At 36.0% G+C, this 13,639-nt stretch overlaps 1 protein-coding gene across 1 annotated transcript in view; it reads left to right on the top strand.

Annotated features, from left to right (window-relative positions):
* The window catches only part of lims1.S (LIM-type zinc finger domains 1 S homeolog), a gene marked incomplete at its 5' end in the record, with an annotated part of 60,477 nt that extends 48,737 nt beyond the window's left edge, over window positions 1-11,740 (top strand). Inside the window, 8 exon segments of the mRNA NM_001092604.1 lie at window positions 662-728; window positions 2,571-2,691; window positions 3,128-3,277; window positions 5,475-5,625; window positions 6,215-6,307; window positions 6,466-6,514; window positions 8,185-8,260; window positions 10,573-11,740. Coding sequence (NP_001086073.1) covers window positions 662-728; window positions 2,571-2,691; window positions 3,128-3,277; window positions 5,475-5,625; window positions 6,215-6,307; window positions 6,466-6,514; window positions 8,185-8,260; window positions 10,573-10,687 — 822 coding nt within the window. The 3' untranslated portion in view covers window positions 10,688-11,740.
* Window positions 11,741-13,639: the final 1,899 nt, after the last annotated feature.

Genomic DNA, 13,639 nt, shown 5'->3' with positions numbered 1-13,639 from the left:
GTCTCAGTGGGACATGGGTTTTTACTATTGAGTGTTGTTCTTAGATCTACCAGGCAGTTGTTATCTTGTGTTAGGGAGCTGCTATCTGGTTACCTTCCCATTGTGCTTTTGTTTGGCTGTTGGGGGGGGGGGGGGAAAGGGAGGGGGTGATATCACTCCAACTTGCAGTACAGCAGTAAAGAGTGATTGAAGTTTATCAGAGTACAAGTCACATGACTTGGGGCAGCTGGGAAATTGACAATATGTCTAGCCCCATGTCAGATTTCAAAACTGAATATAAAAAAATCTGTTTGCTCTTTTGAGAAATGGATTTCAGTGCAGAATTCTGCTGGAGCAGCACTATTAACTGACTCATTTTGAAAAAAATGTTTTTCCCATGGCAGTATCCCTTTAAGTCTAATCCTATTGGAGCATTAACCTGGCAAATACCAAAAGCTTCCAGAAGTATTCGCTTCACACCCTCATTGCACTCTTCTTGCTTCTGCTTGAATCCCTGGCCTTTTCTCCATCACCTAACTGACCCCAGTACCTTGCCATAGCCATTGCACAAAACCTTAGGGAGTCTATAAAAGGCTATATGTATTGTACTCATTAATGGTCACTGCAGCCACTTGAATACAGTGAATTCTTCATAAGCAATTAAATTTTTTTATAATTTCAGTTTGAAGGCAGAAAATATTGTGAGCATGATTTCCAAATGCTGTTTGCTCCCTGCTGCCATCAGTGTGGTAAGTGTTGTTTTGTATTTGTTTATTTTCTGATATGTTTCTTTTATTTACTTATTTATCAAGCGTAAATTAAATCAGCAATACAAAGCTTCTTTGCCTTTTAAATATAGTAGTTACATTATACAAGACAGGCCTCTTTATACAATTGTACTGCTTTTTAAATCGTGTCGTGCCTTGCAGAAATGAATGCAGACACCCAATCTCATGAAGGCCCAGGATATCGGCTTTCACTGACCATGTCAATTTCTGTAATGACTTTTAACCACAGTGCAGTGAAAGGGGTATTGGGGCACTCAACAACTAAATCTGTTTCAAGTCATTATTTTATTTTTTGAAATTATGATTGCGCTCATTTCTTACAGGAACTCTTAGACTGGATATTGACAGATGTTTTATTCAGCATATCCTCTTACTGAGTAAACAAATGGATTTGTCATGTCTAAACAATATTGCTTTGTCAAACTAAGCAAACATCCTAGCTTGTGATTTAGCCAATAAAGTGCAGTGACTTCATTATTCTGTGTCAGAACAGCAAATAGTAAATGAATCACCAACAGATATAAACCTTAATATGTAGATGCATAAGGTGTCTTGTGGATAAATGTGCCAATATGTCCCACTGAGTTTCTGACTTACTGCTTACACATATTTCATTTATAGTCTGTAAAGTAGCTTAGGTAAACTGTGCACTCACAAAAGTATTGACAGGATTCCACATCACCATCAGGCAACCATAAATAAATGGTGCTGTTTTCTGGGAAATGCCTTGATTAGGCCAATCATATTGATCACTGCCCTTTACATGTACAAAAGTCAATATATAGAGGGTATGTAAAGGGAACTTTGCACAGTGCATGTTATGGAAAATAAACAGTTCTCTTGGACATTTAAGGCTTCTATTATTTTTTTTCCTTCCTGTGTAAAATCTCGCTTTTATTTTTTACCTTTGAAGGGATACTGTCATGGGAAAAATTTTCTTTTTTCCCCAAACATATCCGTTAATAGTGCAGTTCCGGCAGAATTCTTCACTGAAATCAGTTTTTCAAAAGAGCAAAGATATTTTTTTATATTTAATTTTGAAATCTACATAGAGCTAGACATATTGTCAGTTTCTCAGCTGCCCCCATCTGCCGTGTACTCTGATAAACTTCAGTCACTTTTTACTGCAAGTTGGAGGGATATCACCCCCCCCCCCCAGCAGCCTAACAACGGAATCATGGAAAGGTAACCAGATAGCAGCTCCCTAACACAAGATAACAGCTGCAGGGTAGCTCTAAGAACAACACTCAATAGTAAAAATCTAGGTCCCACGCACATTCAGTTACATTGAGTACGAGAAACAACAGCCTGCCAGAAAGCAGTTCCATCCAAAAGTGCTGGCTCTTTCTAAAAGCACATGACCAGGCAAAATGACCTGAGATGGCTGCCTACACACAAATATTACAACTAAAAAAATACATTTGTTGGTTCAGGAATTACATTTAATATTGTACAGTGAGCTATTTGCAGTGTAAACATTGTAATTTAGAAATAAAAACTACATTATAAAAATCATGACCGAATATCTTTTAACTCTTACCACCTGGATATATCTAGAGGTGGAGGTAAACGAGCCAGCCTTATTGTTGTCTGCCCCAACGCCTGCTGACTGAACCATAGAAATCTGCAAAGGAGACCAGATAACTCCCTACACATATCTTGTTAAAATATTAATGTAGTTAAAAATAAAACACTCTTTCCATGCATTAAATAAATAGGCATTTCTGCTTTCTGCTGTTCAACACATTAGCTCTAGATTTTGTATGGCAACATTGCTAATGCTTTTCATATTCCCTCCCCTAGGTGAATTTATCATTGGCCGGGTCATTAAGGCTATGAACAACAGCTGGCATCCAGAGTGTTTCCGATGTGATATCTGTCAGCAAGTCCTGGCAGACATTGGATTTGTTAAGAATGCTGGAAGGTGGGTTTAATAATGAGATCTGCTTGCCACCCCTTTGAACTGTATGATAGTCCTACTTGTGCAGCCTTGTAAACCTTTGTTTTCTTGTGAGCCAGTCCATTGCTTGCCTTTGTTTTCAGATGGGCTCTACAAGTCCATTAAATCACCTTCTATTATTTAGAAAACCTATGCATATTATTGATTTTAGTCTATTTTTAATAAAGATATTAAAAATACATTTTTATTCAGTAAGCAAAACTTTTTATTTGTGTTCTAACATGATGTACCGTCAGTTGTTATATTGCAAATGTTATAACTAGGTATAAACAAGGTACAGTGTGCAATTGCTTTTTAAGCCAGACCCATATACGTGCTTGTTTAGAAAAGTGTGGTGTTATGTTTTTTTTTACATATAGAACTTCAAACTGATTTTTTTTTTTTTTTTTTTAATCCCTAGGCACCTTTGCCGTCCTTGTCACAACCGAGAGAAAGCAAGAGGACTTGGCAAATATATCTGCCAAAAGTGCCATGCTATTATTGATGAGCATCCCCTCATATTCAAGAATGACCCATATCACCCAGATCATTTTAACTGTGCCAACTGTGGGTAAGTCCTAGACATTGAGCAATGGCCTGCCTTGCTATAATACAGGTACGGGATCTGTTATACGGAAACCCGTTATCCAGAAAGTTCTGATTACAGAAAGGCCCACTCCCATAGACTCCATTGTAATGAAATAATCCAAATTTTTTCTCTGTAATAATATAAACAGTCCCTTGTATTTGATCCAAACTAAGATACAATGAATTTGTATTGGAAGCAAAGCCTATTGGGTTTATTTAATGTTTACATGATTTTCTAGTAGACAAAAGGTGTGAAGATCCAATTTATGGAAAGATCCATTATCTAGAAAACCACAGGTCCCAAGCATTCTGGATAACCGGTCCCACACCTGTATACTAAATGGTCATTTGGCTGCATGTAGTCCAGTTTGGGTAATGGGATGTACTTACATGTTTGAAGAGGTGATTTTCTTTTACTTACAGGAAGGAAATATATACAAGTTCTCCTGTTGCTTGCTCTACCACATACGTTTCAACAATAGAGTCTATCTTAGACTGATTCTTCTACTGAAAAACAATATTTCTGTTGTTAACACCACTACATAGTTTTAAAACAAAGTAGCACACAATCTGCTTTTTTAGAGCTTATTTGTCTTGTGCATTTGTGATCATCTTTGGATAAGGCAAGGGGGTTTCTTGTTCAGTAACATCTGATATAATACCAATTTCTTGTAATATTAAGCTAATGTGAGATTTTCTTGTTGCAGTCTGCTTAGAAAAGAGCAATATCCTCGATAAAGTTTGCTTTATGGAATTAATGTGCATTCACCAGCAAATATATGTGGTTTTGTGCTGTTGCTGCTGTTTGGGTTAGCTATGTAATTTAGGCCATGGTTCATGCTGGGCTTCTTATGAAATAGGAAGAGGAATAGGGAAGAAGATGATGAAGTTTATGGTAAAAAAAAAAAAAAAAGGAACAAGGTTAGATAGTATATCTGAGTAGAATAGCAGTTTGTTAGAAATGTGGGTGTTTTACATACTGTACGTACGTACGTACATACATACATACATACATACATACATACATACATACATACATACAAATCTATAGGTTTATTTATTGTGTCTGAAAATGTTTGACATCCCTTTCCTTTACAATTTACACATTAAATACAAAACTGCAATACTTTTTGTATTCTTTTATTTGTTATTTTCACATTAAGAACAGTATTCATATTATATTTGGTCTTGATTTGAAGTTCTGCATTTTTTTAAAATCCGTTTTTTTTTCCTCTTTTTTTGAATATGCAATACAGTAGATTCAAAAAGTGTTTGTATACAGCAATGGTATTAGGTTAAAGAATAAAGAACTACATTCAAAATCTGTAACTGAAGGAGTAAAAGCATATAATACATATGATACTTAAGCCTAATTTTTACCTAATTTTGTTACTCCACATTATTCTGATCCAGATCTATAGGTTATATCCATCCATGGACCCCAGACTTTGTGAAATTCTGTAGAGACATCTATTTTAGTGTACGCCAATTACTCCGTATCTAGCATTGTCTGTAGTTAGGTAGGGAAGGCAGAGGGTATATGTTCCTCCAGTTTTGTGTTATTTTATTAATCTTTTGACCAGATAACGCACCTTCTTGAGAAGAAAGGTTTGATATAGGTTCAGTTTCTGATCCTGTATAACAACTAAATACATGGTTTGGGTGTTCTGGGAATTGTGATCTGTAGGAAAACATCCAAAGTGTACCAGTCTGGCGTAATCAGGCTAGAACTACATTACATATATGTATAAAAGTCCATTTTTCTGGTGTACCATACATCCAATTACAAATTGTCCCAAGTTTTACTATAAGGTGGTAGATGAATCACAGCATCTTTAAATATACAGTACTGTCTTCTTTTACAGTGTGAGTGCTTTGCATTGGTTCTTGTTTTAATATGTGTAATGTAAATTTAAATTCGTATTTCAATTTTTGTTCTGCGTGTTAGAGCAACATTAGACTTATGGCAAGCTGGACAGATGTTTTATCCACCACATTCTTCTTCTTTTAGGTGTTCTATTTAACTCAATAAGAGGAACAAGGTGATTTCAAACAGTTTGGCGCTACTAAAAACACTGTCCAAACATTTTGCCTTGCGCCAAAAGCCTTGCATTGCTTGTTCCTTTTAATAATTCTCATTTTTAATTCTTAAAAAATTATTTTTTATATTTGCATTATAGAAAAGAGTTGACTGCTGATGCTCGGGAGCTAAAAGGTGAGCTGTATTGTTTGCCTTGTCATGACAAGATGGGTGTGCCTATATGTGGGGCTTGCAGAAGACCGATTGAAGGACGTGTGGTCAATGCTATGGGAAAGCAGTGGCATGTCGAGGTAATGTTAAAACATCCTTACCTTATTGCATCCTGTCATGAAATGCTTTAGGCTGGTGCAATAAGTTCAATATATAAAAATTCATTTATAGCCATATTCATTTTTAGGGTTTAGTTCTCCTTTAATGGTCAAACTGCACAAATCTTGGGCAGTGCCTTTCCCACTTCCTGCTGGCTCCTTCTACTTGGGAGTACTCTAATTTTATACATTTTTTTTCTAAGCACCCAACTGTCATTGGAACACTGCTGGAGGGGGGGGGGGTAATGTAATAAACATAATCTATATAGATAGAGATATAGATATATATAGATAGATAGAGACCCAGGCGAGAGAGAGAGACCCATTTCACCCCTCTACCTGCTTTGGAAATGCTTAATGTATTTGGTCCTGCCAATAAAGCTCATTTAAATTGAGATAGAGACGTAGAGACCCAGAGACGGAGAGATCTAGAGATAGAGATATAGCATTATATTTTATATAAATATTTAATATTATCATAACGAGACCATGAACATGATGGCATCAATGATTACATTGCCACCCACAGGATGCCTATAAACTTCTATGGCATGTGATTTTGTTGTTTCAGCATTTTGTATGTGCAAAGTGTGAAAAACCCTTTCTTGGCCATCGCCATTATGAGAGGAAAGGGCTGGCTTACTGTGAGACACATTACAACCAGGTGAGTGGCTACATATAGCTAACTAACTTTTCTTTTTTAGTTTTTAGAAATTAAGGACATTTAGTTAATAGTTAACTGATGTGAGTGTCTTGTAGAGAAGTCATCAGATACAGCTCCATGTTAAAGTGCTGTGTTTTTTTTTTGTTTTTTTATTGCAGCTCTTTGGAGATGTCTGCTTTCATTGTAACCGTGTTATTGAAGGTGATGGTAAGTATCTTCTTTAATGGAACTCGTTATTTGCTGACAAAGATATTTAGCTGTTTCTTAGCATTATGAATTAACTCAGGAATGTCCAGTATTTAGGGCAATGGCACGCTAGCGTGTTGCCCACTTCTCTTTACCTAATGATTATTAAAGGGGTGATTATTAAAGGGGTTGTTCACTTTTCCTTACTGCAACCCATAAAACGTAGTTTATGTTCTCCTTAAAGGAATAGTAAAAGTGTTTTCAAAGAATGACAATATACTGTTGTGTTGACCTGCACTGGTAAAACTGGCGTGATTGCATCAGAAACACAACTATAGTTTATATAAAACTGCTGTGTAGCCATGGGGGCAGCCATTCAAACAAAGGACACAATAGATCAGATAAGTTATGAAGAATCCCATTATATACTGCCCCCATGGCTTCTATATATACACTATAGTAAAGTTTCTGCAACAAACACAGCAGTTATATGAGTGCAGCAACCAGTACATTATATTTTCATTACCTTAATATACTTTCCTATTCTGGTATTACTGTCCATTTAAGCAGGTAATTTATGTTTTGAACAAATTAAGTCTCTGTTTAGCAGAATGGGCCATTAAAAAAACTTTAATAGTGGTACTTCTCTTAGAGGCATCAGAGAAAGTTTTCAGGAGCAATGGGTTATTCTGTATGCAGTAGGAGCGTCCCTATGTCAGAGACTCTGTTTTTCCTCTACTTTGCTTCCCCGAAATCCCTGACCTTCCTCTCTCAGCATTTGTTTTGGATTGTGTGAACGAAATGCAGCTCACAGCCTTATAACATGCTCCCACCCCCAGCATTTGTACCTGGTCATTTGCACTAAAAGAAGCTGAAAGCCTCACTGAAATAAACAAGCATTCCTAACCCATAATTTGCAGCTCACAGCCTCCCTGAAATAAACCCTCCCCTCCCTCCTCCAGAATCTATGTTCCCCCCCCTCCCTCAGTGCATCCTGATTCAACTTGATGGTGGTAGTCTCTAACAGGGAAGAGCCATCTTACTGATAACCTAACCAACCAATGGGAGAAGTGGATGGAAAGCGGATGCAAATTAGGCACAAGATGTGGTTATGTGCAAAAGATGTTGAAGCTGCTACTGCCAGTACTAAGTGTGTAACACAGCGTTTCTACGCACTGATACACTCCAGTGCAAAAGGGGGTTGGCGACCCACCCTGGTGCTTCCACTAACTCCTGCCCTAGAAAGAAATGCTAACTTTACAGGTAATTTTCTCAAAAACAGCAGAGATTTTTTGAAAACATAATTGCAAATTTACTTAAAATGACCTAATCTGCTCTAATAAATGTGTTTTTGTAAAGGTGAACAACCCCTTTAATGAGCGTCGAGGTTGATGTGCTTATTAATATTCATCAGGTGGAGAGAAACAGGCAAAACACTAGTGTGCTCCTGCCCTTAGTCCTTACAATGCTGCCTCTTTAGTTGAGAGGGAGAAAATAAATAACTTGGTATTCCTTTATTATAAAGGGGCCATATATACCTTGTTAAACATAAACTCAATGAATACTCAGAAGATAAAAATGTAATGCTTTTATTTCTTGAGTTAAACAGGAAAACTGAAGCTTTTGTCCTTGTGACAATTAGAATATGCAATGATGATCATTAAATGTATACATATATTTTATTTTTCTAGTTGTATCTGCCCTGAACAAGGCCTGGTGTGTGAATTGTTTCGCATGTTCCACTTGCAACACAAAATTAACACTCAAGTAAGTGGTTGTTTCTGTGTAAACCATGTGCTAGCCTAGCTTTGGTATGGTAGAGAGTTACCAGTGAGCCCGGCACCACCATTTATTCTCTGCAATTTATCCAGATGGGCCGTAGCAGCTATTATTCCTTTCCACAGCAGCATGTCTGACCTAGAGTTTAAGGCATAAAAATCATACAGTGGGGATTACACTACTAGCCAGCATTCTGTACATATGAATATAGAAGAGGTAGGGTTCTTCCTTATATCTATTTTTTTCTATTGTTACAGTGAGGTAGCATTTTATTATTTCTTTCTTATTCTTTGTTCTTATGCTTGCTTTCTCTCTGAGCTCTTACTTCTTTCCTTCCTTACCTCAAAGACATAAGTTTGTTGAAATAGACCTAAAGCCCACCTGCAAACACTGTTACGAGAAATTGCCGGATGAGTTTAAACGCCGCCTTTCAAAGCAGTCAAAAGAATTGAAGGACAAAGAGAAAAAGAAAAAAGGAACATGTCTTTGAATTGTTTACACTGTGATTTACCACCTTGGGTCAGTGACCTGCTTGAGTGAAAAATTGTAGAACTGTACCTGTACAGTGTTAAATTTGTATGCCACTTAATTCTTTTGTACAGAGCATGGTTATTCAGCACACAATGCAATTACTAATACCTGCTTATTAATATGAAACTGCTGAAAAACACAGTTTCGGATATATTTTTTTAAAACAACCTCATCCTTTTAAGTGCAATAAGTGCTTGATAAACAACATATACTTACAAAGTAGTTACAAGTTGTACAAATACTGTACAAATAGAATACACTCTTGTGCCTCAGCTGCTTTTATAGTTTATGCTGTTTGGCATGTAAAGGGAGGAGCAAAAAGCACCCAGGGTTTACGCACTGCAGTTCAGAAAACTTCAAGTGTAAATCGCGGACATGTTTGCCATTACTGTGGCAAACACGAAATTTAAAGTGATTTTTTTTTTTAGATGGGAAACTAGGCTTCTTTTTTTTTGTGTAGAGATCATCGTGGGGGAGGGGTGCTACGGTCTGCCACCTCAGTGGGGTACAACTGATTGGTTACTAAACATGGTTGACACTTTGTGACATTTATTACATTGTCCCAATGGATTGCTAGCAATGCAGTCAGTATAAAACCTCTACCAAAACTAATGTTGTATTATAATAAACAGGATGTTTGCTTTAGTATGGTGCCAGGTTTGTTTTTTTGATTGGTGTGTGGAGTGTGTTGATTATATATAATTTATATCAAATGGCCAAGCTCTGGGTTACTTGTTGCATGCCCAAGATTAAAAATTGTTATCTAAAATGTTCATGTTTAAAGGGGAACTCCACAAAAACATAACTTGAGCTTTTTGAAAAGTAAACACAATTTCAAGCAACTTTGCCATATACATCAATTAAAAAATATGCAGACTTTTCATGATTTGTAATGGTTTGGAACAGTTCCCTAAGCCAAGTCCCCTGCTCTCCTTCTGATCTGGCTGACTACTTTGCTGAGCTGTCTAGCTACTGTTACTTTGTATCAGCAGCCAGCTGTCCTCAGCCTGCATTCTCCAGACCCCACAATTCCCTGTACACGTGATTTCAATAAGAAACAGAACATCACAGTGCAATGCATTTTGGGTTATGTAGTTCCTGCATGCTGTCTGTAAGCTGAGGAGTAGTTGTTACAATTTGTAACATCAGTGTTTAAGTCCCTCCTTCCCTGCCAGGATTTCAAATGATGCAGAAAGAGAAGAACTGTTAAACAGCTGGATTTCAGCATAGAAAATTGCATTTCATACTTTTTGAAGAAACAGATACCAGTGATGGGTATATTAGGGGTTTCTGTGTTATGTGGGGCTCTTTATCAAATTTTGGTTTGGAAGCAGGAGTTTCCCTTTAAGTATTATTCATGTGGGTTCTACCCACTTTGCTTATCAAGTGTTTTTTGGTAAAAATGGCTTTTGCTCAAACTGTGTTCAGACAAGTAGAGATGAAGTGGAGGAGCATGGTTTGGAAACTGCAGATTGCTTTGTCGAAGGCCCTTTATTTCGACTGTAACTATATATAATTAGCATACCCTAAAGTTGATGTGTGTTGGGACAAGAGAGTTGGCTCCACTGCTTTTTGTATCCTCAGCCTTAGAGCTGGCTGAAACAAATGTTTTGGTATTGTGCTAATGGCCTGTACTTATCCTTCTAACAATGGTTGATTTGATATTGTGATAACCAAACAAGCTCTGATTTACTGGTGCATGTAAAAGTAAAATGTATCTAATATTTAAATAATTTTTTTCTTGGTTTTTTTTTTTTTTTTAAACCTAGGAACAAATTTGTTGAATTTGACATGAAGCCTGTCTGTAAGAAATGCTATGAGAAGTTTCCTCTGGAGTTAAAGAAAAGGCTTAAGAAGCTATCTGAACCCCTAGCAAGAAAATAAGCTTGTCTTCTGATACCTACGTGGTGAAGACTTGGATAAGCATGCTTGCTCAGAGAGAGAGAATCTCTCCCAGATCCTATTGACTGTGTCCTGTTCACTGAGGCTGTTATCTGCACTAACCTTCACAGCAAAATATGTATCTGCATGAATACTACATTAAACTACCACGCACATGCTATTTATCCTATCACCTCATCCTTAAAGAGAAAAATTGCTCTTTTGCTCTTGTGGTACTTGTCTCACCTTGTTCTTTTAGCAATCATTCTCGGTCAATAAATGAGTGGGGCAGGGACAATAATCTTTCCAACTATTATTGTACCTTTTGAAATTGTAACTGGGGAGACGATTTGTTTCAACCTAAAATGCTCATTCATTGTTTTTATTTGTGATACTGAAGCTACACGTTACAGCTTTAAAGTATTCTTAATAGATCTAATGATGAAACAAGTATTTTCCATGGAAATCAGTGTTACTTTAGATGAGTTGGACTTGTGCTGCAACCTGCTGCAGAAGTTCTTTATCTACAAAATGTTAAATCATTTCAATTATGTGGTGCTACATTTGATTTTCACATGTTACATGTGCAATTTGCTGATCCATCACAAGAAGAAACTTTTTGTTTTTCGTTTGTGTCACATTTGCTTTGGCTTAGACTGAAGTAACCAGTTATCTTTAACTTGTGGATCTCAGAATATGCAACTCCCAGTATCTCTCAACAGATGGAGGATCTCTTACCTAAGGTCTTGGCTGCCTCCTGCATTTAGAGCCACATATCCTCTTTTTAATGTATCCATATAAAGAACAAGAAATAGTTGCAGAAAATGCATATATATACATATAAGTTGTTGTATTCAAGCAGACTTCAATAAAGGATCTTGTTCACATGACCAAGCTATATTCCCTCTCAAAGCTGTGATGCATACATAACATAGTAACATGTAAACCATCTGTATGTGTACCTTGTTTTCTGCGACTTTCCCAGCTCTAGTCACAGAAATGAAATGCCTACAATGGCTTGATGTCTAATATACAGGAAATATGCAGATCTCAAAATACTGTTCTGTGTGTATTATTGGTTTGGAAAAGCTGCAGTTACCTAAGTCAGTAACTTGGGAAAATGTTGCATTGGTTTGTGAAACCACAATGTCGCTTCTGCTTTGCAGTTGTTTTTGGCTCAGGTCATTAATATGCATTAGTAGAAGTCTTTGTTGAATAGCAAAAAGAGATATTTCATTACGCACACAAAACCAGTGTCCATCCAGAGTTGATAATCCAACACACTAAAATAAAAATCAGTGTTTGAACTTCAAGGAAAACTGTTGATGTATAAAAATACTAATTGTTTTTTCCCTTTCTATTTTAAGGGTCTTTAAAAGTTAGGGTTTTTCTTTTTGTTGCATCTGGTACACTAGGTGCATGGAGAGTCATGGGCAGTATATATATATATATATATATATATATATATATATATATACAGCTGTTATAACCAGCACCTAGGCATTAACGATTGTTTTGAGTGCACCAGTATTTGGACTATATATATATATATATATATATATATATATATATATATATATATATATATATACTGCCCATGACTCTCCATATATATATATATATATATATATATATATATATATATATATATATATATATATATATATATATATATATATATATATATATATATATATATACTCTACCCCACAGATTTTATGCAAGCAAGGGCAGAATTCCCCAAATTCCATATGACAGTAGGCAGTTGTGCACTTATTAAAGAAGCATAGTGTTCAGTTGCATTAACAACTTACTTGCACAACCAATGCATAACTAGTGCCTTCATCCACATTACGTGGAGCACAGATACACCTCCTGTAGTGTAATATCTGTAAAGGGAAACTATTGAATAAGAACTCTGCAGAATATTGGTGATTTAACTGTGCCTTATCGGTATTATTTAAGTTTAACAGACCTCGTAGTGTCTATCCGATATTTAATATTAGACCTAGGTTTAATCTATCTAATCGATTTTTTAATCTATGCAGTAAACCCATGCTGTTTATCCAAGAAAGCAGTTTTTTTATCTTGAATATATGAAGTATTTTTATTGCAAGTTATAATCAGTTATGGTTACATATTCATGAATTTATATATAACAGATCCTAATCTACATTTATGTTGCCCAGTAAGTAGTAATATATGAATAAGCCTGAAGGTTTTACCATATCTTTCTAAAAAATAATTTGCTGAAAAATGTCTTATGGGAATTCAACAGACTGTAATCCTATCCTTCAATCATATTGTTGTCCTCAGGTTATATTATGAAAACAAATACTGGTTCATTTTTTTTTTTTTTTTTTGTAACATGGACAATAAAGTCTATATACAAAGAAGGTTTCCTTGATTTGTCTGACTGGCGTTACTGCAGTGTGTAATCCATTTAGAGCTCTTAAGAAGGTACAGGTTTGGGACCTGTTATCCATAATGCTCTGGGTTTTCTGGATAAAAGGATCTTTCCGTAATTTAGATCATACTATTTGAAAATCATGTAACCATTTAATAAACCTAATAGACTTGTTTTACTTAAGGTTTAATTATATCTTAGTTTGGATCAAGTACAAGGTACTGTTTTATTATTACAGAGAAAAACAAAATCATTTTTAAAAATTTGGATTATAGCCTTTCTGTAATTCGGAGCTTTCAGGATGACTGATTTCCAGATAATGGGTCCCATACCAGTTCCAAAATGTTGCCTACCTGATAATGAATAACATAGAGCCATATTCATAAGCTTATATATATTGAGCACAGTTAGTTATTAATGTAAGGTTATAGGCCTGGACTATTTAAATAAAGTTGGCTATTTAATAAATGTTTACCTCTGGAGAATCAGTGGTGGGAGGGCAGTGGCGTTACTTGTTCATTGGTACACACTGCGCATTGGGGTACCTG

The sequence above is a fragment of the Xenopus laevis genome, chromosome 2S (assembly GCF_017654675.1).
Source record: "Xenopus laevis strain J_2021 chromosome 2S, Xenopus_laevis_v10.1, whole genome shotgun sequence".
In the NCBI taxonomy this organism is placed as follows: domain Eukaryota; kingdom Metazoa; phylum Chordata; class Amphibia; order Anura; family Pipidae; genus Xenopus; species Xenopus laevis.
This window is presented reverse-complemented; position numbering and strand designations above follow the sequence as displayed.